The sequence below is a fragment of the Alligator mississippiensis genome, chromosome 1 (genome assembly GCF_030867095.1).
Source record: "Alligator mississippiensis isolate rAllMis1 chromosome 1, rAllMis1, whole genome shotgun sequence".
Taxonomy (NCBI): Eukaryota; Metazoa; Chordata; order Crocodylia; family Alligatoridae; genus Alligator; species Alligator mississippiensis.
In genome coordinates, this window is record NC_081824.1 from 467,356,845 (window position 1) to 467,382,124 (window position 25,280).

General features: G+C 45.5%; 1 protein-coding gene across 9 annotated transcripts in view; it reads left to right on the top strand.

Annotated features, from left to right (window-relative positions):
* FAM168A (family with sequence similarity 168 member A) overlaps nt 1-25,280 on the top strand; it is a 335,671-nt gene that overhangs the window by 145,865 nt on the left and 164,526 nt on the right. For all 9 annotated transcript variants that reach the window (XM_059722450.1, XM_019488413.2, XM_059722451.1 and 6 more), the window contains one exon: nt 9,621-9,708. In XM_059722450.1, coding sequence (XP_059578433.1) covers nt 9,639-9,708 — 70 coding nt within the window. In that variant the 5' untranslated portion in view covers nt 9,621-9,638. The remainder of the gene's footprint in view (nt 1-9,620; nt 9,709-25,280) is intronic.

Genomic DNA, 25,280 nt, shown 5'->3' on the forward strand with positions numbered 1-25,280 from the left:
TTTTGCAGTGTTTTTCCTAGAAAGGCCTTGTCTACACACATAGTTTGTGCCACCTTAACTATACCAGTATTGTTAAAGCAGTCCATCTCCCTAATTTGGGCGCAGTTGTACCAATGTGAAGGTGTTTTGGATCAGTGTGGTTACTACCACACCAAGAGAAGTACCCTATTCACATGCTTTTAATTGTGTCTACACAATGGGTTGTACTATGCCGGTAACAGTTTCTCGCCAAACCAGTTGAGGTCTAACAGTTCAGTGACTGTGCATAGATTTAAATCAACGTGCCACACGCCTCATTCTGCTTGATTTAGGGCAGAGGCTTGTAGTTGTCTCCCATGTCCCAGGTGAGTGCCGTAACCACCAAGCTACTGGCTGTTCTGGGATGAGTTCATGAAAAAACAGAAAGAGAAAGAAATGTCTCTAGTTTTTTGTCCTAATTGCATAGGTTTCATAGTTTCTAGGGTCAGAAGGGACCTGAACAGATCATCAAGTCCGACCCTGGGCAGGAATGAGTGCTGGGACCATAGTACCCCAGCCAGATATCTATCCAACCTCCTCTTGAAGACCCCCAACAAAGTAAAAGAGTCTGCATTATGGGAGAACTGTATCCTGCTTGGCTGTAGCTACTAAACTGATGCTTCTTGGGTGTTGTATAAATAATTAGCATAATTGTATTCTGAAATTAATGGAAAAGTCGATGTGGTGGTCTGTGGAAGACCTGTATATATGAAGCAACATCATATATACATTGTAGTCTGGAAAGCCAGACTTGTAGATGATAGTAAGAATCTGGATAAGACAAGGTTAAAGCAAAGCAGAGTTTTAAGAGTGAGCCATTGCATTGGTCTTCTGAGACATGGAGAAAGCTGTGGAAGAAGGAAAAAGTTCAGACACAAGAATGATGCCGGGGCCAGATTTAGCACACAAAGGGTGCAATTAAAGGAATCGTCAAAGCAGATGGTATATTGTGCAGATAACAATGTCAAATTGAACCTATGATGGTGTTCTACAAAAATTCTGTAGTTCATATGCGGTCCAAACCTCGTTGCTTGGTTTCCGCATTTAAGTTGCTCGTAAACTGGAGATCACATCAAACCGGTAGTTGACTTTTACCTGGCTTTTTCAGGACAAGCTTCAGAGTCTTGAAATGACCTTGAACATGTTAAATTCTTTGCTTCACGTGAAATGTATACAAAAAACTTATTTGGCAGTATAAAACAATGTAAAAATTAGGCTACAGTGGTAGGAACCTACTGAATACAAGCATACCTAAGATTATACACACTCTTTTCCATGGTTTGGGGGTGGGGGGAGGAAGAAAGCACTGCTTCATTGATTTTCCTAGTTTAACCTTTACCAGATGAATCAGAAGGTAATTTAATTATTTTTGGAGAATCCCAAATGAGGGTCAAGTTTCAAATGACTTAACTGAAAATTTGTCAGGAAATTATTGGAATTTGAACATAATGTAAGGTCAGAAGGTCTTATTGTGTTAAAGAAGGTTTTGGACGGAATACCATTAGCATGTGATTTGTATATAATGAATTTAAAGCAGCGATTTTCTGACCGAGGGAGAAATGTATCTCGCTGGTTTATCTTTCTTTGGCCACTTATTATTAGCTCTGTGTGTGCGTGAATTGTTTTTATACTGTGGGTACAAAGACTCAAAGGAGAAATTCCCATTTTATTCACCTCCAAATGCAGGTATATGTGCGTACGTCCTTATTCCCAGTGTCACTTAGGCGCGTAGGAGCTGAAATCCCACGGAAAGACAGTGAGAAAGTCAGTTTGACCCACAGTCTAAATTTAAACAGACACCTTTCCTTTCTGGGTCATCCAGAAAAATTCAAACACAGCACAATGCAGATGTTAGATTGATTTATTCAGATGAACAAGAACCGAAGAGAGATGTCTCTCAGTTATTTCGAAGCACAACTAATAACCTACGATCTTTGGAAGGACACTGTCAGTTTGAAAAATGTAGTTGGCTTAAAACAAACCAAAAAACCCCCAACCCCATGACAAGTACTTTCAGGTACATGTCCTGGAGTCCTTTCCTGCACTCCTCATACCAAGTGCCATTGTAAAATGACTTTCTCCTCCTTGTTTTCCCTCTCGTCTGTCGCTGATGCAGCACATCCAAAGCAAGCAGGGAAGGTGCCAAAGACCCCGATCCCACAAACACTCACACAAGAGTGGTCCCATCGAGCTTAATTGGATGACTTGTGTGCATGAAATTACTCATGCACATAAATATAGGCAGGATCAAAGCCTGCCTGGGAAACGGGGGAAGCCGACTACCCGGATCACGTTGTGAAGTGCACAAATAAACTAGCGTGTTCTTCATGCTCTTTCATTTTAGGTCGGGGTTGTAAGAATAGTGTGCTGAAAAAATAAATGTTCAGGCAGAAGAGTGATTTTTTTTTTTTTTTTTTTATTTTTTAATTAAAAAATAAAACCAAAAACCAACCCATGGCAGGCATCCCTTTGTAGATGTGTCCAGATGGACGGAACGGACAAGAGGACAGACAGAGCAGGCTGCCGTGGTTCAGCTTCTCGAGGGTTGGCAGCGGCACGTACCGCTGAGCTTCACACTCCTTTCATCGTGCTATCTCGAGGCCCTCTTTTGTTCACGGAGGCGAGAGCACCAGAGTGTAACTCTGCCTCCACTTAATAGCATGGAAAGTTCAAACTCAGCATTCACCGCACAGAGCAAGCATTTTCCTTTCCATTTTTATACAGCCCTGTCTGAGGGTGCTGCTGCAAACCCCTCCTCCCCAGGCAAACCTTTTTGGACTGACACGTTGGGCCGCTGAGTGATGTGATGGAGCACCTCCTAGGCTGACCTCTCCTGTATTTCTATTTACACTTCATCTGAAGTCATTTCCCAGCGTGCTGGAAACATGTCATGCACTTTCACTGGAAAGATAAAATAGATAAAAATGTAACCAGGTTACAGCAGGGAAGTATCCTGGGATTGTTTGCTCGTCAGTGATTCCCATGGCATGTCTTCTGGGATTCTTACCTCTTCGACTCTTCGGGTCGAGTTTGAGCAGCTTCTAAGCAACTGTGCACGGGCACCATGGGGACAGGGAAGCCGTGGAAGATGCAGGCACTATAGTGATGCTTTTGTTTAGCCATTCACAGTGAATACCCATTAGTGTTTTTATTGTGGATTCGTGCCCGTAGATATGCATCAAAAATACGATACTGAAATCAGGTTCATTTTGCTACTCCTGTTCTAGTTCCATTTCAGCGGGGCTTTTTAAATGATAACATTCATACATTTGAATGATCCCGTGTGTTGAATATATCAGAACCTGAATGCTTTTAAACAAGGTTGAAAAGAAGGAAACCCTTTTTGCACAATACAGATTACATTTATTCTCTCATGCTCGCTTGAATTAGAAGCCCTGCACAACCAAACAGGGAGAGAGGCATAAACCTCTGTCCTGCAATATGCTCAAAACCTTAATGCGATCGGGATTTTTTTATTTTAATGCGATGGATGTCTATCGTGCTGGGATCATTTAATCCCTGCAGACTTCCTGCCGCTGGCAGGGGGGCTGGACTCAATGTATCTCATGAGGTCCCTTCCAGCCCCTGATGTCTATGAAATCTGTGCCACAGAAAAAGTTTTCTTTAAATCCCCCAAAAAGAGCTTTTCTTCTCTTTGTCTTTTTCTATTTATACAGCACACCCAAAGTGTAATCTGTGCTTGACATGTTAGGATCATAGTTGTGTATTGTGGTGCTGCCTAGAGGTGTCATCTGAAACTGGGGACCCCTTGCAGCGGGCACTGTACCAGCCCTATAACGAAGCAGTTTCCTGCCCTGAGGGAGCTTGCAAGCTAGACAAAGCAAGTAAAGCCTGAGGGGGGGGGGGGGGATGGAGGTACAAAGGGACAAAAGACTAGCCCAGGGTCCCACAGGAAGCAAGTGGCAGAATCCAGGTTTCCTGGTTTTCCCTGCACAGCGGGATCATCCCTAGCCAAACCATCCCATACAACCAGCGTGACCATGGGGAAAATTCCTTCCCGAGCCCAGTTACGAAGTCGGTCTGACCCCCAAGCGGAGGAGCACAACCCTCTAGCTGGAAACCTCCAGCTCTGCTCCTAGCAAGAGGGGTCCTAGCAAGTCCCCAGCCTCAGCTGCACGCAACACCCAATGCCTCTTGAGGTGGGGGGGCTTAAAAACACCCTGACACGTATAGCAGAAAAAAGGGTGGAGAAGCAGTTGGCAAAGCTCAGAACCATGGGAAATACCCGAGGTAGAAAATAGGCATCGCTGCACCTAGATCATCCCTGACCAGGAGCTGTTCAGCCTCTTCTTGGACACCTCTGGCAATGGAGAGTCCACAGCTTCCCTAGGCAGCTGTTCTGTTGCCTCCCTAGTCTCACAGTGACGAAATTTTTCTGGATATCCACTGTGAACTTACTTTGATGCAACTTCAAGCCTTTGGTCCACATCCTCCTCTCTGCAGCAAAAGAGAAAAGGTGCTTTCCCTCTTCTTGGTGGCAGCCCTTCAGGTATTTGAAGACTGCTGTCATGTCGCCTCTTAAGTGCTTCTCCGCAAGCTGAACATGCCTGGTTCCTTCAGCCTCTCCTCATATGACTTGCCTTCCAAGCCTTGATCATCTTTGTTGCCTGCTTCTGGACCCTCTGTAACTTCTCTACGTCCTTTTTAAAATGTGGAGCCGAGGACTGCACACAATACCCCAGTACTAACCAGTGCCGAGCATAGAGGGGCTATCACCTTCTGTCGGGACAGTTTCTTGTTGGGCTTCCAACACTGCACCCCTTAGAAGCTCCCAGCCCTCCTGGGCACCTTCATCCTTCCATCTATCCTCCCATGACACCAAGCCTATTAGGTCCTTGAGTCAGATGAAATCCACCTTTTTGAAATCTAGCGTCTTAATTTTGCTGACTTTGTGCTTTCCCCGTCCATTGGCCCTGACCATGCTGCCTGCTAGGGGACATGTTCATAGGCCTTCTGCACTGCGATTGCATAACTCACAAATACTCGTGACCTCCAGAATGGTTAGCAATGGGTCAAAGCTCATAGGTCATTTTTTCCACCATAGGAAAGTGCACAGATTTGCCAGCAAATGAATCAGACATGCTGGGCTAGACTGTGAGTTTATTGTCTACCCTGACTATAGTAGCTTCTGCTTTTCCTTCTGCAGCCAGTGTCACAAGGCTGGGGCTGTGCAAGGGAGAGGACCCCCTCTGGTATGGAGCCAGGGATTGATGGGTATATCCTTTCCCTGCACATTTGTCCCTAGTTATTTTTGTTTGCACGTTAGCAGCAAAACACTGTGCTCCCGTTTCCCCCCTGCTCCCATGTCCCTCATCTCCTACTGCATGCATCTGTCCCGGAGCTCAGCTAAGCAATCCTGACTTGGCACCTTCCCCCTGTGCTTTTGTAGCCTCCTGTTCTCGCTTGCTTCTCCCAGGCGTTTCCCAGGTAGGGTTGGAAGGGACCTCAGGAGGTCACATCTAATCCAAGCCCCTGCTCGAAGCAGGACCAGCCTGGACTACATCATCCCAACCAGGGCTTTGTTGAGCTGGGTCTTTAAAAACCTCCAAGGATGGAGATACCACCACCTTTCTGGGTAACCCATTCCAGTACTTCACCACCCTCCCAGTGAGAGAGCTTTTCCTCATATCCAACCTAAACCTCCCTTGCTGCAACTTGTGCCCATTGGTCCTTGTTCTGCCACTAGTGAGAATAGGTGAGTGAGTGAGTCTGTGTCTGCGTGCGTGCTACCTCGCCCTGACATGGAGTGTCCTCGGACCGCACATCCCTTGGGAAGGCTATGCCAGTGTGAGCCCTCACCGACTCGGATTGACACGCATGCCATAAAGTCCTCTCTGTGGCCACTCAAATGTGGCTTGCAGGGATTTGCAATGTTTCTCACGTGTGAGGCACACAGTGTTGCCCTGCGATGCAGGTAGATAAACGTGCCTTGCATAGGGTTGTGCACTGGCACTGCAATGGCTCTGGTGGGAGCTGGCGGCATGCTATTTCAGCAAACCGTGGATTATTAGGGACGCTGGATAGTGCTTTTCAGTCTTTCTTTCAATATCAGTTGTGATCGTGACTTGGTAGTTAGGGTCCAAAAGTCTTTATATGATGCAGTGACAACCTTCTTTTTCTTCCCGGGATCTCTTACAGCCTCTCTTGCTCTTGTAGCTAAACTGCATGTCTCAGTAATAACTCCCCCTGCTTTTCATCTTTAGAGAGTTGTATGACTGCTAAACCTTTCAAACACCCTTTTGTTGCAGGTCCAAACTATCCCTAGGTTAGATGGGGAAACAAAAACAGAGAGGAGATGTGCATATCCCCAAATTCATAGAAACAGGCATTAGCCAAGGAGAAGTTTGAGGCCTCCAGACCTATATGTCGATCAATAGGTAACTCAGCTCCTAACTTTTTGTCCCTCCAAGCCATTTTACACTTGTGTTATCGAAACCATGGAGCACCCGTCTCTCTGTTCCCCTCGTCATATTGTTGTCAGGCACTTATGATTTACTGAAGAAAATACTCATTTGAGCTGAAATATCTCCACTCGTTCTGCATCTGAAAACAATTGGGAGAGGACGTTACATTTTGCGTGTTCTGTACAGGTGGTTTTTGACATGAAGTCGAAGAAGGCCGGGGATATAGGTAACATGGGGTGTCTGCTTAAATCAATTTTTAATCACAGTAAAGTAATTGTCTGAACAAAGCGAGTTTCATGACGTAGCCGTTATGCGGCAGAAGAGATCTGATTTCGACTGTTGTGTGCGACGCTACCGATTTGCAGTGCATAATATCTGCCGTCACACACAAGTCTGGGTTGATGTGAGCGCATACTGCGTCCGGTGGGCCATGTATTAAAGTAGGCAGGCATGTTTAAAATGATCTGTATACACGTGCAGAAATTCAAATAAACTCCATCTTGCCTTCAGACATTCAGGCTGGCCTCTGCTAATTGATTTTGTGATCAATCAGATTGGTTTTTCTCACTTCAAGCTGAAAGTAATTTAGAAAACAACATCCGCTCAGCGCTCTGGTTGGGGATCTGAAATGCTTGGGAGTCGGGGAGGTCTGTGTTATGAACCCTACAGCAAACGCAGTTGTCACATTAGGGCACGTTAGGGTTTCAAGTTAACGGCACTTGTCAGTAGGGTCACTCACGGTATGGCAGACGAGTAGGAGGCCGAGTTACAACTGCTGTGGGAACCATCAAATCCTGAGGCTCCTCTGTAAATCGCCAGCCCTAATGTTTCATGCACACAAATGTTTTGCAAGGATTTTCCCTGTTGATCCTCTGAATGGCGGAAGCGGCTACTGCCTCGATCTGCTCCACTCTTATAAATGGCGGTCTCCAGATTCGGGGGCGTTTCCCTCCTTGCACGTTTTACTGCTTGGGTTGTCATCTCTTGGTTGAGAGAATTGCTTCTCCAATGCTAACTTGGGATGGAGGGAAAGCAAATTAATTAAGCAGTAATTGTTGTCAAGCCAGTTGTTGTTAGCATTTAACATTTGACTTGTTTACTATCTTGAGGTAAAACTGAAGAAGTTAATGATCTAACAAATTACACATCAATCATGACAGACTAGTTGGGAAGGAGCAGTTTGACTTTATGAAGTGTAAATAATACATTTAAAAACAGAAACCACAACAATTTGAAGAAAACGTGTTGGTCTCCAGGTCTGAAATAGGCTCCACAGATATCTAGTGACAAACGTGTTGCCTAATAAAGCTTAATGACTGATTTTTTTCCCATTAATCAGAATTGAGAATGTGCTTCATTGAGATAATTAACTGAGCAGTTGCTTACCTGACAGCTACTAGACACAAATTCCCAGGTTACTTGCTTTCCTCTAAATAAAAGCTTAGGAAAAGATAACCTAGCACCATTTAATCATCTTTATTAGAAGGATAATGAGTAGAAGTGCTGTTACAAATCTTACTGGCCATTTTATGTCTGGGGCAGTGACTGTCTCCATTTCCAGTTGCACCGGGCCCATAAATAATACGCTAGTCTCTCAACCTTTTTCGTACCAGGACCCATTTGCAAAGATAGATGGCCTGGCCCACGTCCCCCTGGCCCTGCTGGTGCCCGACCCCCAGTCCCCTGCCCCCCAGGGCCTTCCTGGCGCCCCTCACTCCCACCCTGCAGCCCCCTGCCACTCCCAACCCAGTTGGAGGGGGCCTGCAGCTGCCCTTCTCCCGCTTGGGCCGGAGCGTGCTGGCTGCAGTGGCTCTGGCTCACGCGGGTGGCAGCGGTGCCAATCCAGCCCTGGCATGGCCTTGGAGGAGGAGGAGAGCCCTGTGGCACTGCCCATCCTGGGCTGGGGCTCCGGCACCGCTACAGGCAGCCTGGCCATGGCCCCTCCTGCCCTCCTGAGCATTGTCTCCTGGCCACCCTGCCCCTTCGAGTATGGGCACCGGCCCCGGTGCTGCCAGCTGAGCCAGGCAGCTCTCTACTCCCTTCCTCCGTGGGAGGGGCAGGCACCTCCTCCCAGCCCCACCAGCCTCCTTACCCTGCTGCAGCCTGAGTGCCCAGCCACCTTCACCCAGCTCCAGCATGCACGGGCCCCTGCACGTGTGCCCGCTGCTGCCAGTTGCCCCAAGCACCCCTTTGCAGGCTGCCAGGGGAAACCCACACTGTCCCTCATTTTTCTGGGACTCGCTTGCAGCCCTTTGAAATATTCACGGCTCATGGGTTGAGCAACACCACGCTAGCGCACCCTGCGCTCTGCCGAAGGAGCAACGTTAAGACCGATCTTTTCCGGAGGTTGCAGTGGCAGCGCGCTCCTGGGCACAAGGCTGCATCAGCTAAACAGAAGACACCTTAGCATCACCAGCAGGGAGTGGTCTTTTGCCACCCCAAGGGGTGACGAGGTTGAATGGTCACAAACTCCTCCATGGCCGTTTCAGGCTGGACATAAGGATGAACTTCTTTACTGTCCGAGCCCCCAAGGTCTGGAATAGACTGCCACCAGAGGTGGTCCAAGCACCTACTTTGAACACCTTCAAGAGACATTTGGATGCTTATCTTGCTGGGATCCTATGATCCCAGCTGACTTCCTGCCCCTGGGGCAGAGAGGCTGGACTCTATGATCTTCCGAGGTCCCTTCCAGCCCTAACGTCTATGAAATCTATGAAACTACCTTTGGACAGGCTAGTTGGTGGTGTTTTGGTCAGGTTTTTTTTTTGGTACCCCAAAAGCAGTAGCTCCCTCCAGTGGGGCAACTAAATGGCTAAGTCAGCAGCTTTATTTTCTGTCTCCTTTTACACTGTAATGCTAAAAATTGGATCTTAAATTTTGAACACTTTGAAAGTGGGGGGCATATGAGGCTGCTCTGCCTTAGATGCATTTGTAGGCAGGGCATACAAGGGTGAAGAAGTTAAGGAACTTAATTGAAAGATCTGAAACTTGAACGATCAAATCCGCTGTCCGGTTGTACTGTCTCGTTGTAAATCCCTTTCTATGCAGCTCTGTGGCTTGAATAATAACGTGACAGAGCTGTCGTAAAGCACGTGCCAAAGACCTTTCAATGGAGGGCGAGTGTCAAGGTAAAATGAGACTGTCTTTTCAATTGTGCTTTTCTCTTCTTGCCTCTAGAGTTCCCAGTCTTCCACAATGAATCCTGTTTACAGCCCCGTTCAACCTGGGGCTCCCTATGGAAACCCTAAGAACATGGCCTATACAGGTAAGGTTCGGCTTTAAAGTGACTCTTTTTCTGTCATTTGGTATTTTGTGGTCAGGGCAACTGAAGATCAGTAGGTGAAATCTTTTTGTTCTAGTTATTCACGCTGAAAGGCTTGCTGTGCAGCGGATGGCTATAACGAAGGGGTCAGTGCCATCTAAGACCTCATTGCGTTCCTGGCATTTTCACAAAACAGCCCAGTATTCAGCACTCATTTTTGCCTTGGAAGCAAACTTGCCGTTTTCTTGCCCCCTTCTGTTTTCACACTGTGTTTTCTTAGCAGCGTTAGGCACAAATTCCCTCCTCCTCCCCCTTACCAACCCCAAATCTGTTTAATCTTCAGGGAGCGTCTAACAACTCTCCTTGAAGACTTTCAGAGCTGATTCCAGATGTCACGAATGCCCATTTCAAACTCTTTTATGGTGTAAGCCCATTGTTGAAACAGGTGACTAGAGCAGGGGTGAAGCTCACGGAAGAAATGCATGGAAATGAATAAAACCTCTTTCTCTTGAAATCCGTCTTTGCCAGTTCTGCAGAAAGACTGAAGTTTTGGTCAGTTTTATTCAGCATGAGGAGACCTAAGATACTGTAGAAGGAGATGGTACTGAACAAAGGTAAAGAAAGAAGACAGCACAAGGGAGAGGGAGGAGTGTTCAGCTGAGGTGGAGATGGGAAAGATGAATTAGGTGGCTTGCTAGAGGTCTGGTCTGGAGTGGAAAGAAGAGACAGTGTCCAGCAAGAATATCAGAGCTCACCATAGGAGAATGCAAGGTAAAGAGAATTAGAGTCTGCAAATTCATGAGTCAGTTCATTTGCATGTGCATTTAAAGCATTTAAGGGAAATAGCAGTCAATTCAAATGGGCTTAGCTGATCTTCATTTCACTATTTTCTAAACCTAGAAGGGAAGCTGATGGGTTTCTTGGCTTAGTGTCCAGTCAGCAGACCCAAAACATTCTCAGGAAGCACTTTTCTACCCCTAAAATATTAATCCCCAAATATTTGCAGCCCGTGATAGCTGTTTTAGACTCCTGTCCTACCCACCGCTGCTGACTGTAGGGGAAACAAAGATTGCAAAAGGTTCAGGCAGATTAAGAAACATATTAAGGTGAGGTGCAGGTTCCTGGTTAAGGTTGTGGAGGAAACATTTTTATTTGAAAATCCTGTGGCATTTTGAAATGAATCAGTCCTGTGTAAATTCGCTGTAAATAGTCTAGGGGTGGTTTTGATCAAATATGGATCTTCATGCAACGCACATCCCTTTTCGTGGCTCTCATCAGTGTCAACTTCACTATTGTGCAAATAAGAAAAAAATAGAAAACAAAGTCTTTGGGGCTCTTAGCCTTTGATTTATTTTTCAAGCAAAATTGAAATTTCCAGGAAAGAAGTAATAAACCAGCCATCGTCATGTTGAGGAACGCCCAGCAAATTTGATGAACTTGTGCAGCAGGCCGTTCTTTCTCCTTCTTTGAAAGTGTTTTAGAAAGTCCAGCACCTTTGGTCTGTCCTCTCCATTTCTATAGCGGGTCAATAAATTTCGACACAGGTCTGCAGAATACTGCACAAGCTTCCTGTTCATTTTTGTGGAATTTGAATGCCAATGTTCACATTATTATGACTTTATGAAGGTAGTAATGCTATTAACAGGTAACAAAACAAGTCCTTTATGACGATGAAAAAGTAACCCAGCAAGATTTGAAAATGCGCGTGATACATTTTTGATGAGCCGGCTTTGTTTGGAATAAATGGCATTCTAGTTCGATATTCAGAAAGCGGGATGTACGGGTTGCAAAGCCTTTTGGTCTGCATTTGTGTGCATCTTTCATTAAGAATCTGGGTCATCTCTAGCACTGGGCAAACAGCTGTGACTAATGACTTGAAGGTTGGGAGAAAATATGCCTAAAATAATTACGATTCCTTATGGAGGTGGCATTTCTTGCGTGCGTTAACCTTTTACAGGATCGGGACTTTGGCAGCCGTGGTTCCCCTGCTTTTCCCTGTGGTAGGTTTGGGTGTTATGCCTTGTGTTGTGTCGGGGGTGACTAGTTGTACTAAGAGGTTAGATTATGGATTGTGTAGGACCGTTTGGATAGGGCTCAGGCAGGGGAGGGAATCAAACGAGATGATCTCTGCAGGTCTCTTCCAGCCTGACTTTTCTGTGAAGTACAAATCAAAATGTTAGCATCATGGAAAACAAGCGTCACCTACCTGATAAGACTTGCTATGATGATGATATGGTGTAATAGGTTTGTGTTTCCCTTTTAAGGCTGAGCTGGAGAAACAGGCATTCAAAAAAATGAGACTTCCCTGGGAAATAGGGATTAGGTGTAAATCTGAACGATGGCCCGCAGAGCTGAAAAGCAGGGCAGTGTCAGGGCAGGGAAGGGCTCCCTGGGATCAGAAAGAGCCAAAAGGAAGAAGACTTGGTGGTGAGGAAGGGCAGCCTTCTTGAATCTCTGTACAACCCCAAGAAGGCAGGCCGTGGAGTCCTACGACCGAAGGGAAAGGAGTTGTGTCCAGACACCAGGGCCAAAGCTCCCTGACTTACCAGTATCAGAGGGGGAGGAGAAAGTCTGCATTGCTAAGACAAGGGAGAATTGGAAGCACCAAAGGAGACTGTCTTCATAAAGAATTTCCAATTTCCAAGACCCGCAGGAAGGAGAATGCTAAATATGTTGTTAGGGGAATGAGGGGTAAACTGAGGCCAGGTGCCTCCAAGGCCAGGCTGTGCCACCAGGCAGTGTACATCGAGATGGCAGGATGGCAGCCTGCCACGCATGATCTGGAATCCAGATTGATGAACCGATTGCTCTGGGAATGTGCAACAGGGATTATATTGAGCATTTTAAACTCTACTACTTTAAATGTGTATCGGGGTCTAGGTAACCTTCTGCAGCATAGAAACTTTGAAGCCCACCTTGTACATCCCAGGGTAGCATAGAGGCTGTTCTTCTTCACCCATCCCTTACCGGGGTCTGATAAGGACTCTAGACCACAGTGGCTGTTCTGTCCGACTGTCAAAGTTTTTTCCTGAACCGATAAAAATGTTATTTGGACTAGTTTAAAACTATCATCTTTTTGTTTGGACTAGTAACTGAGAAAGGAGCCCACCTATTCATGGTAACGGCTGTGTAACTACTACCCCAATTATAGGCACCTATGAAGGAGGGAGAAAAGTAGTGATCAGAAAAAAATAAGATCAGCTTGGGTGTAGCCTGGGTCATTGATTGCCCATGGTGTTTGCTAACAGGTGTCCTACTGGTTTTAGTAAGCAGCCCATAAAGTAATTATTTTACTGAAAACAGTAGATCAAGGACCTCATTTAACCTCACATGAACAGCAAGATTAAGTACTTAGTACTTTTTACTTACTTAATCTTGCTGTTCGTGTGAGGCTAAATGAGATCCTTGTGATCACATTGTCTTGTTAGCGCATCCAAGTATAAGGGGACCAACCAAAAAAAAATCTAGTACAACATCTTTGGTTAATGCAGTGCTGGATGGCTATGTGGAAGGATATGCCATTATTTATTAAATGTCTTCTGGTATGTCTATCCCCCTTCAGTCTTATATAGTGGGTTGTGTGTGTGGATTTTTCCCAAGGTACGAGATTGGCAGGGACTGCGCTTTTGTGGAGGAAAGTAAAGTGATCATCCACAATAAACCAAGTTGTACATCAAGGGCTAAGTCTTGCTCACTTTATTCACAAATACCCCCATTGACTTCAGGGGGTGCTCAGATGAGTCAGGCAAAACAGTTGGTTGCATAGCTAAGAGCAGCCCTGAATGATGTTTGGTGTCATAAAAGAGTACTTACTTAAAGGGTTTTGCCCCACTTCTATTCACGCTTGATTTTTTTTTTTTTTCTTCCTGCTAAATTTATGCCTGCTGCTCTGTTGGAGATACTGTCGCTCAAGGGAACCTTGGTTTCATCGTCAAGGCATTTGTGTGTTTGTACTGATTCTCCATGAACGATAGTCTCATCAGAAATGGCACCATTTTATGGGGAGATTTCATATTCCAGCTATACGGAGGTGATAGAAAGAGCTTATCAATGTATTTTTATTTTCCTATCCTGGAAAGCAACAGTTATTTCATGTTTTCTAGCACAAAGATGGTTTTGAGAAAAGGCCTATTTGTGTCTCATTTAAATTTTGTGTATGCTCTTGCATGGTTTTTTTTTTTTTTATCTACATTAATGCACCTTCCAGTATAAGTCAGTTTAAAAGCGGAGCTCACAAATCTGGGCCGTTTTGTACGCCGCCTCCCTGGCATTTCAGAGAACCGAGATGCAGACCGTAGTGCTAGTTCCCCTAACCTTTGCAAAAGGAGACTTTTAAAGGGTTCCTCTCTCTCTTGAATGAGTTAACCATATGCTGAAAGCTTCAAAGAGCAGCATTAAGGGGAAATTACCTTCTATGTAAAGTGTGCAGTCTAAAAAGCCCCATTGGTTTTGTCCCAGTCGCTGTGAGGTTTATATTTGTGTTAGAGAAAAACCTGCCGTGGCCCTTGTACACCAGATCCGTTGCTCCAGCTGTGTTCTCCGTAGATCTGCCTACACCCTGTTGGCCTCCCACCATTTGGGAGCTGAACAATGGAGCTCCAGGGGATGGCACACATGTTTGGAGCAATAAAGGTTTGATTAGAATTGGCATTGTGAAGGTTCCTCTCACACCTGCCGGCTGCGGGGTATTCAGCACCTAATTGTAGGGTTAGTCGGCCTCTCCCCCAAATCATGGCAATTCACCTGTTTTAGTCTTTTGTTTCCTCTAGCAAAGATAGTGGTAAATGGAGAGAGGTCAAGCTCTTCAGCTTTGAGGACAAAGCTTTTATTTTAAGTGGGTTTGGGGCTGAATTGCAAAGAATTCATGGACCAAGCACATTTGCACATCAGCTAATTAGGCCATGGGATGACCTTCCTGTGTACAGGTCGAGGACCCCAGTGAGTAGGAGAAAGCCTTGAAAGGAGAATTTGGAGGCAAAATTCAGTTGTGGACGAGTTTAATAAGGTCCTTAGGAATGTGGCTGAAAACATAATGGGTGGGGGGTACAATTCAGATGGCTACAGCGTGAATGTGAAGTAGGGACTGAGTCGCAATTAATCCTGGGATTTTATGTTGCTTGCCCAGGAGGCAGAGTCAGTAGATTGAATTTTTATGACAAAGTCCTGAGCATTATCTGGTACAAGGGTATCAAAGCAGGGCTATTGCCTTTACTAGCCAAACAGTATTTCATACTAGGCCTGTGCGAAGTGGCAAGTATTCGCTTCGGATTCGGGCGATTCAGAGGGACAGTCATTCGATTTGAAGATTCGAATCACTGTCCCGATTCGATTTGGCCTAGTAGGATCTGAAGAGTCAGCCATAGACTAAACAGGCAGCAGTCCTCACCATGCTGAACACTGCTGCCTCCAGCTGGTAAGTCTGTTGTGGTGGGTGGAGGCAGAGGAGGGAAGGGGTGTTGGGGGGGGGGGGCAGATCAACGCCCCCACAGTGAGGGAGGGATTGGGGCTGGGGCAAGTTGTTCAATTGTGGCAGGGGGGCATGCAGGACTTGGAGAGGGGCTTCTGCCACTGCATGCCACTGGTCCAGGAGGGCATGTGCCCCTCGATCTGCGCAGAGCGGGCATGGGCTGGGATGTGCTCCGGCGGGTGGTGGAAGGTGCTGGGAGTGGGGGCTATGCAGTCCAGCCGCTTGTCCAGCTGGGGCAGGGGGGTGCGGGATGCGGGCGTGGGAGCGGGGGCAATGCTCTGATGTCACTTGCCCAGCCGGGGCAAAGGGGTGCAGGACTCAGGGAGGGGAGCTCCTGCCATTGTGTGCCACGACACGCCGCCTGTCTGGAAGGGCATGGGAGTGGGCGTGTGCCCCCAGATCTGCATGGGGCAGGTTGGGCCAGGCTGTGCTCTGGACAGGCAGCAGAAGGCGCTGGGAGTGGGGGCTATGTCCTCCTGCTGCTCGCCTAGCCTCCCTGCACCCCCTGGACAAGCTGCGGCTTCACCCCCTGGGTGAGCAGTGACAGAGCATGGGGGTGGGTACGTGCACCTGGATTGGAGCGGGGGGGAATTTTAAAGTGGCTGCAGTCCCCCCAATAGCCCTTGCTCCATTGCACTCTGCAGTGCGGGTGGAGCCAGGGCTGTGCTGGGAGCCGTGGCACAGCTAGCTACCCAGAGCGCAGCCCTGGTTCTACCTGTCCCGCAGAGAGCAGCTTGGTGGTGGGCGGCTGGGGCTAGCCTCCCGGATTGCAGCGCCTACTCCCATGCCCTCCCGGATTGGTGGAGCGCAGTGGCAGGAGCCCCCCTCCCCACCTGCCCCAGCTGGGCAGCTTGTCCCAGCCACAGCCCCAATCCCTCCTTCGCTGTGGAGGTGTTAATGTCCCCCCCCACGCCCCTTCCCTCCACCCACCACAACGGACTTACTAGCTGGAGGTAGCTGTGCGCAGCATGGTGAGGACTGCTGCCTGTTTAGTCTACGGCTGAATCTCCGAATCAGTGCCGAATCTTTTCTGAATCGGTTCAGAGGCTTCTGATTCAATTTGCAGCTTTTAATTGGTCTCCTTATTCAATTTGGAGACTGGGCTGAATCTCCATTGAACCGAATCAGCTACCAAAGCTTTGCACAAGAAAAAGATGCTGTTGTGGTTCAGTTTGAGGTTCTGCCAAACAGATGCTCTTTCTATGCTTAAATAGTCAATTCATCCTAACTTACCTCTACCATTCCCCAGAACAGCTTGCAGTGATGTAGCAGGTTTATTGAAGTGTTTCCTCGGCTTAGGTAATGCAGACGACAACATGTGCTTCCTAGATATATAGGCAGATTTATATAAGCATTTACATATAAACACATTTCTTATATCTATTGTCATCTGCATTAGCTCTACCATTCCCCAGAACAGCTTGCAGTGATGTAGCAGGTTTATTGAAGTGTTTCCTCTGCTTAGGTAAGGTAGGATGAATTGACTATTTAAGCATAGAAAGAGCATCAGTTTGGCAGAACTTCAAACTGAACAAGAACAGCATTTTTTTTCTATATATCTGTAGATATATATATATATATGAAATATTCCATAGATGGATCTCTAAATAGATAAATAGATAGATCTATCTATCTATCTATCTATCTATCTATCTATCTATCTATCTATCTATCTCCCCCCTTTTCTATTCTTTTCTTTTTTTTGAGGACTGTAAAAATGCTTTCAAGCTGCCTTATAGCTATTAACTAAAGAATATGATGCTGTTAAGTCTGAAAGGGATGGTTGCAGGCTCTGATTGTTCCCTAGGCCCCCCTGTGGGCACATGAGCTTGTTACAGGCCTGGGGTCTTGGACATCTCTCCTTCGTGATCCTGCGAAAATCATCATTAGCCGCTTAAGAGCTGCCTGTTCAAAAAGGTGTTTTCCGTGTCAGGCGTTTGGACTTGTTCGGTTCACTGAAACAGCCTGTGAACAGGTGCCTGCAACAATCATTCTGTGAGCTTCTGTTCATAGGTGACAATCTTGCCGTTCTGATTATGCAAAATGATGCGCTTAATTATAAATATCAAAGGTTATAAAATTGTATCTGAACAGTTTAAAATGCTCGAGAGCCTACTGCAGTGCCAGTTTGCTGCAACACAGTGAACTCCCAAGGTCTGGGGAAAACATGTATGACTTCTAGGTGAATAGACTTACTTGACTTCTGTATTGGGGAGGAGAATCTCACTGTAAAGGGAAGTATTACTACTACTGCAACGTCACGAAGGGGGAAAAAAAAGCAAGCCTCAGCATTGAATTTGAAAATGCAAATAGAAAATATTACGTGTGTGTTCTAAAGCTAAAGTAAAATGAAGCGAGCTTTCTTAACTTACACCATTTCAACTTTAAACCTAGGCCTTTGTATTTACATATTCCGTGGCACTAGTGAGTAAAAATCAGTGGCGTACAAGTTGAAGAAAAATAAATTGTAATCGGAATGATGGGTTTTAATGTCTGATATTTTGTGACTTTGTTAGCGCTGTGCAGGGTAGATTGATTTTTCGTACCGCAATTCAGTTTAATCTGGTTTTGCATGTTATAATAAATCGATTACCTAACGAAAGGTTGATTTTTTTATTTTTTTTTTGTATTGGTTAATAACCAGTAAAAAAAAATTCTGTTTACAACTAAATACAGCATTTGCAATAAATTTGATACTTGTTTACTAATTGGATACATTAAATTTAAGCAATTATATAGCTTAATAGGTACTTATTCAGCTTCTTAAGCTTTCACATTTCATTGTGTTAGGAAATATCATTAACCATATTCTAAACTTTTTTTTTTTTTTACTTGTGATCTGTGTCAAGCTGCTTTTGGATAACAATTGGAGTTCAATGTAAAATGAACAAAGACAGCATTTGATTTAAAAAAAATATTTTAGTAATTTAAACTACATTAAATCTGCAGGATACTTGATAAAAACTGCTAAAATGTATTTTGCATTTAAAATGATTTATTGACTGAAAGTAGAATTCTGTTTAGGTAAGAATTTAAACAGATTATTTCTGGTCACCGTGCTCTTCAAGATTTTAGTAGTAGTAGACCTCAGCCTCTCGCACTTAGTTTATATTCATAGATTGGAAAAGGAAAGCAAGCCTTCCTGTTTCTCAACTCCCAGATGTTTTCTCAACCTTGAATGAGCTAATTATTGGACTGAATTTGTTGCTTAGACTGAAATGAAGGGAGTATTTTTTCTGTAGCTGCTGAGGAGGTAGTATCTGCCAAAAATTGATCACTTTAAAAACGACCTGGTTGCAGGTGTTTGGCTCTTGACATTCTCCAGGTGAATGGTTTGAATGTCTTGAAAACTTCAGTGAAAACCCAAACTGCTTGATCATTATTATTATTATTATAATTGTTTATTAATTTAAATGCTTACAGTCAATTATGGCAATTCTAAGCCTTAATACAAATTTTAAAAAAGCACTTAAAATTCAATGTGAAATTACAACAATTTGTATTAAGGCTTAGAACTGCATTTGATATAAATGATAAAAAAGAGAGTTTCTTTTTTATTTATTTATTTTTTTTAACAAATCTATCTTAATGTCCTGACTTCTGTCCTTGCAGTCCTGGTTTCACCAGCTTTCCCTCTGATATATCAGAGGACTTGTTACAAGCCTGCCTTCCCGTGCAACTTGCCATCTCCTACAAAGTGGAATGGGTATACAGAGGGTTCGTCCCGTAGCTCCCTCGTGCGAGAACACAACACCGCTTACGTGACCGATGGGTGCAGGGACCCCTCCCCTGTTTTCACAGGAGAGCTTTGATAGTATTTTAAACAATGCGATTTGAAATGCCCATAGACACCTGGAATTTCAGATGTGCCTTCTTGTCCTGAGCAGAAGTGGCTTGTGCTAATCCAAATGGAAGCTGAGTCTCGCCCCTTGCTAAAACATGTTTCCAAAATACGATTTTCAGTTTTATGATACATCCCATTCTTGTGACAAGCAAATTAGTTCGATAGAGAGGAATTCTGGGTAGAAACTGGAGTCTATTGTAAGCTGGTTTGCATTTCCCAACTGAAGAAGTGGCTGTTATAAGTTGCTCCCTAATCACTTTAATTAACCCAAACCAACAACATTTTGAAGCACATTCATAAAATGCTGTGCAACTTGGGTAGTCTCATTCAGGGTTTATTACTGCAGCTGTGATATAATATAATAATATAATATTATAATATTATATGTGATATAATATAATAATATAATATTATATTATAATATTATATTATTATAATATTATAATTATTATTATAATATTATAATTATTATTATAATTATATTATAATATAATATAATATAATATTATATTATAATATAATATTAAATATATAATTATAATAAGTGAAAATCATTCAGCCAAGTCCAGAAGCCTTAAGTTATGAACCTGATCTAGACCTACTTAGGTAGCTCCTGTGTTATACTTGCCTGGTCCATGATGCCCTCTAGCGGCTGCCACGGTGACCGTGCGGTTGCTTCTGAGCTTGGCAAAGATGTGTCCTATGGGTCTCGTTGCACGTTACACTTAGGTTGCGTTAACTGCACTTAAAATGCTACCGCCTCAACGTTGAAGTCATAAAACATGCGTCAAGGGCCACTGTAGCATAGTCAAGTTAGGAGCATCTCCAGATGATATGACCTAATGTGTGTTGAGCCAACGTCCGACTGGTCCGTGGAGTTAATGCCATCAGGAGATGCTGGGGGAGCTGGGTCCTGCGAACAGCTGTTTGTCACTCCCACGTCACAACATGGTGCACTGACGCTTCAAAGGCTCCAGTATTTAGGATGCGTTTTATTTAGATCATAGCATTACCGCGTGACTGCTCAGGAAACTTTCTAACTTGTAGAAATGCTGAATACGATCTAATAAAGCACATTCCCAATGGAACATTTCCAGCAGGAAACCTATGGGGTAACAACCACAGCTCAGTGATAGCTTCTTCTGTTGCATTCCCTTTTTCTTAACTTCTCTCTTGCTGCCCCCTACTCCCAGAGTTGCTTGCTGAACATGGCAGGGATCACACATGCTTCACTTAAACCCCTCGGATGCATCCAGATGAGTGGGAATGTGCGGTATGCTGTGCCACACGTGCAGGTGTTCCCTGCATTGCTAATTTGCAGCTGTGGGGGTGGGGTTTGACACTGGGAGATCCTAATGTCAAAGAAACCCGTGCCTAAAAAAGCGGCCGCGCGCACCACCCAAAACTGGAGCCTGGCTGGCCGGGGCCATGCTCCGGCTGCCAATGAGGTTTCCTGCTTCAGGATCTCTACCTGCTGGAGGCTCCCAGGATCCCAGGTAAGGCTGCTGGGGCCAGCCCAGCCTCCCCTACCCCACCAGGGGCAACATGCCACGCGCCAGAGCACACATGCATGGGCGTGCTGTTTGTCCCCGGGCAAATGCATGTTCCCACTCGTGGGGCCGCACCCCTCCTCAAAATCTCATGCGTTATGCATTGTACTAATCCAGCTCCAGCTGGAAGAGTGCTAGTGTCTTTGAGTCGGACCCACACACAAATTGCTCCTGTGCTGTTATGAGACGAGTCCATCTCCTCTTCCCGCTGGTGCTTTGTGTTTGGATTATCTGTTGTTTGACTTCCTCGATGATCAGATCCTTAGGGCAGAGGCTGCATCTGCTCCTCATTAGCTACGCTTGGTGACTGACAGATGTGCCTCACCTGTTGACTTACTGTGCAGCGGTGGTGTGGGGAGATAATGCACAAGTTGAGGGAACTAAGCCAAGTCTATTTTTCGTTGCGCATCTTTGGGCTTCACCAGTGATGTAAATGATGAGGCACCGCTCGAGCACTCTAGATGCTCCTGATACAAGTTGCAAAAGAATAAATACTGTCAGACAGCATCTTGCCTCTGACAGTCAACTGAGCTCAACTCTCCAGGAAATGCAAAGCTCAAAGCTGCCCTTTCCACTCAGATCTCGCCCTCAGGAGCCTTCACAACTATATGCACCTTGCAGCGTGTCCTGAGGGCCTTCAGAGCAAGGCTGCTTCGGACCAGCGGGGAGGCTAGATTCAGAGCTGGGGGCACGGGGGGGAGCTCTTCTCTGTCATCTCCCTCCTTGTCACAAAGAGGTGGGGGGTCCAGCTGGAGTGTCACCTCCTGCCGGCACGGGGGGCACCAGCACCTCAAACCAGCAGCGAGTGCATATTGCGGAGCCCCGGGTGCGAGGGGCTGCCACCGGGAAGCGGCACTTAAAATGCAGGATGTGGTGTCCTGCTTCATTTTATTGATCGGCTGCCTCCGGCTGCCCAGAGAGCTCGCTTTAATGCCTTGCTTGTTTGTCTGACATTTTGCTCCCACCTTACAAAATGATGCTTTAAATACAAGTTGTGCTTATGACTTTTGGGAAGAGTCCCAAAAGGAACGCCGTGTCCTTCTCTCCCTAATTAAAACGACTGGGGAGGAAAACTGCTCGTCGAGGCAGTTGGAATATTGTCATCCAGCATAAGCCGCTGTTTTGATAAATAGAAATGTACTTGCAGAGCCTTTAAAGGACAAGTACACTAGGTCCCCATTCCCTGATGATTAAACACCAATATCTCCCACTTTTTTTTTGCAAAAATATAGTTGGGCTAATGAAAGATATCACCTCTATCACAAGTCCTGCTTGCTTTTTCCCACGGTTTTGGGGTGTCACTGGTGAAAAGAGAGGAGTTCAATGTTTCCCTGTTCAAGGAAATCTCGAGGTGCATTAAAGCACCGGATAGACCGGAGCTTAGGGGTAGTGATGCAATAGCGCAATTCGATAGGCGATTAAAAGGGACAGTGGCTACGTCCTTCTGGTTTCAAGTAACGTTCTTGGTAGGTTATGGCCTGTCTAAGTGGAGAGGTAACAGGAAAGTTAAAGCGGTGTCAACTGGGTCTGCATTTACGGTGCGGTAGCTACTGCATACTTGCTCCCCTGCGAAAATGCCTGTTCTTCTGGAGAGTACGGTAATGGAAACACTTCCCTGCCTGCCAACCCTTCTGTGGTGGGTGCAGCATTGCCATGTGCCATCTCTGTTCTCCATTCTCCAGCCCTCAGGGGGTCCACTGAAGGCTTTGCTAAGGCTAGGATGGGCTCAGCCTCCAAACTACTACCCTCCCCATTGCTTTCCCGGAGGATCTGCTCTTCCTTGGAGTCAGTTCTTCCCCAACTCTCCTTTGGGCTGTTTGCTCTCTGGCAGGGCAGGAGGCAGTCATCTCGAGTACCCTGGCTCAGGCTCTTCGGTTTGAATCAGTCCGTGGAGCAAGGCCTTCCTCTGCTGCTCTTGTCTGTAGCCTTTAACACCACCCGGTGCCATGTTTGTAGTTGCAGGTCTTAGATTTTCACGATGGACCAGTCAGGGCTGGCAGGTGAATCAATAATATATGAATTTGTCGCATCTTTACCCTAAATTTTATTTTCCCAATGCTTTTGAAAACTGGGGAATCTTTAAGAGGGTTAAAAATCCTGGCGGGGTGATCCTTGTATAGTCCCATGGGTCACACTGGCAAACTACAGACTTCCAGGTGGAACCAGTGGCCACAAGGACGCTAAAAGCTAAAGTTGGTTGGACGAGAAAGTCTCTTTTGTCCTCCTCACTCCCCTCCACCCCACACACACCCCTCCTTTTTTATATATATGGAAGTTGGGTAGAAGATGAAATGGAATTGAAAAGCTGTACTTCATCTTAACTTCCCCTGAAAAGTTAGGGGAGAATTTTTTTTCTTTAAATCGTAGATATAAATGTTTGTGTGTGTGTCTGTATATTTCTCCATACATATACACATAAATAGGAGAGAGTGTGTGTGTGTGTGTGTGTGTATCATAGTATAGTGCTTAGGGTTGGAAGGGACCTAAACAGATCATTAGGTCTGACCCCTCACCCCAGGCAGAAACGGGTGCCGGGGTGATATCACCCCAGCCAAATATCTGTCCATATCTATACATATGTATATGTGTGTGTATATGTATATATGTATGTGTGTATGCATATGTGTGTGCCGTGTGTATTTATGTGTATATATAAATATGGCTCCTAAAAATGTAATCTTGAGCTCTGCAGCTTGTGATTTAGTTTCTGCTTCAGACAAACACTGAATTATATGTTTACTGGCATTCAGTGGAATTTAAGCAGGGCCTTAAAGACTTGTGTCCTCCTGCGCAGGCTCGTTGTGTGCTCGGCCGACCATGGTGTGCTTTCTCCAAGGTCTGCTTTGGGACTCTTCCTACTTGGATCGCGGGCTGCCCGTGTTACTTCTGCGTGTTCATGTGCTGAAGGCAGATTACTGGAGCAATATAGTACATGACTGGCTTGGGTCACTTGGGGCGTTCTGATGACGGAGGTTTCCTCACTTTGTCGAAGGTGAAACCAGACCGAGATAGTTTTGACAAAACGGCGAAACGGAATCGGGTCGTTGTGCTTTGTCGCTGTTGAACTTGCCAGGCTGGCTGGCAGAACGGTAGGCCAGCACGGCTTCGACTTGTGTTTTATCTTTTTCCGCATGACTTGTATCGACTGAGCCTCAGACACCATCTACACGAAACAGAACTCCCTCGGTTTATGTTTTCAGCTTTATCATTGCATTAATTTATTGGTGTGTTGAGATCACCTAGCTTGCAGTTTTGTAGAGGGTCCAAAGGTTTTCTGACAGGATGCTTGTAGTTGGTTTAAGCCTTCTATGTATTCTCTTTGCAGGACCAAGAGAACTGTCATTTTGACTTTGGACTATTATTTCTGATTAAATTACAAAAATTAAGTTTGTTCCATGATTCTTGGGATTTTTTCCCTTGGGATGACCCTGATTGGGGGGGTCTTACCAAATTAACCCTTGGGGCCCAGCAGCTTAAGTTCTTCTGGATTTGTTGTGCATTACAGGACGAAGTAGATATCTTCCTTTAACTGTTCCTCAGCAGCTTTGGGGAGTGCTGATGTCCAGCGTGCAAAAGACTTCACGATGCTAAGAGAGGTGGGGTGAAGTGCCCTGCTCTCTCGCTCTGTTCCTTTTTATGGCGCCTGAGTGCACATTTATTTTATCTGTTGATTTGGTAAATCCTATCCAGAATTAAGTAGGTGACCCATTTCCCCCACTGGGTTCTCTGAAGTAGTAAGCTGAAACTAAGTTCAGGGTGCAGAATTGTAAAATGGACAATTTTAAGTTAACTATTGTAAAATAAAAAATGTACAAAGTAGATCCAATAAATATTCTTTTGGCCTCTTATTTTCAACATATATTAATGGGTTTGTGCAGAGCAGACTTGCGACAAGCCTGTTGTTGCTGTGTCCAGTACGTTGTTTCTGTATTAATGAAATTACAGAACGATTCACCAAGTTTCTCCGGTGTAGCTAGCAGGGCCGGCTGCTCACCAGTAGCTAATTAAGTGTCTTCATTCATGTAAATCTGCTCCTGTAACTGCCTGAATTCTATGACGCGCTAAAACTATGGAAATCAGATGTCTAATGAGTTTTGGTTATGCTGGGAAATTAAGTGCATCTGCTAAGTGAGTGGACACCGAACAATTTAGTTACGCTTAATGTTCGGCCAGGGTTGATATTGTAATTGTTCTGAATGCCATTAATATTGGACGATGATATTGGATGATGGGGCAGTGCTGTGACACATGGAGCACGCACGAGTTTTGCTGTGTGCACTGGGTCCGGGGGAAAAGTTTGTGCATGTCACGCCTGCACGTCGAGGTGAGACGCCTAGGTTTCCCCTCGTGCTGAAAGTGGGGGCCTGGCTGAGCAAACCAGCGGTCAGATCATTTCAGGGCAAAAGGCGACTGCAACTCGCAGCGTTTCATCCCAGAGGCTGGTGCAGTCAGTTGCTCTGTAGATCTGTCCAGATAATGTCAACCTTTGAAGCTACTCATTGGGTGCTTAGTCTGACATGATGTTTGCTCCTTGTTCTGTGCCGTAACTGCTCGGATAAGGTTTTACACACTTCGGATGTTTTCCTTGATTGTGAATAAACAGAGCCGTTTAAAGGCCAACAAAAAACATTTATGTTTTCCTGAACGACCCCATTGTGGACCTCCTAATCCTGCACACTGACTTGGTGCGCTGGGCCAGGTTATGCTGCAGTAT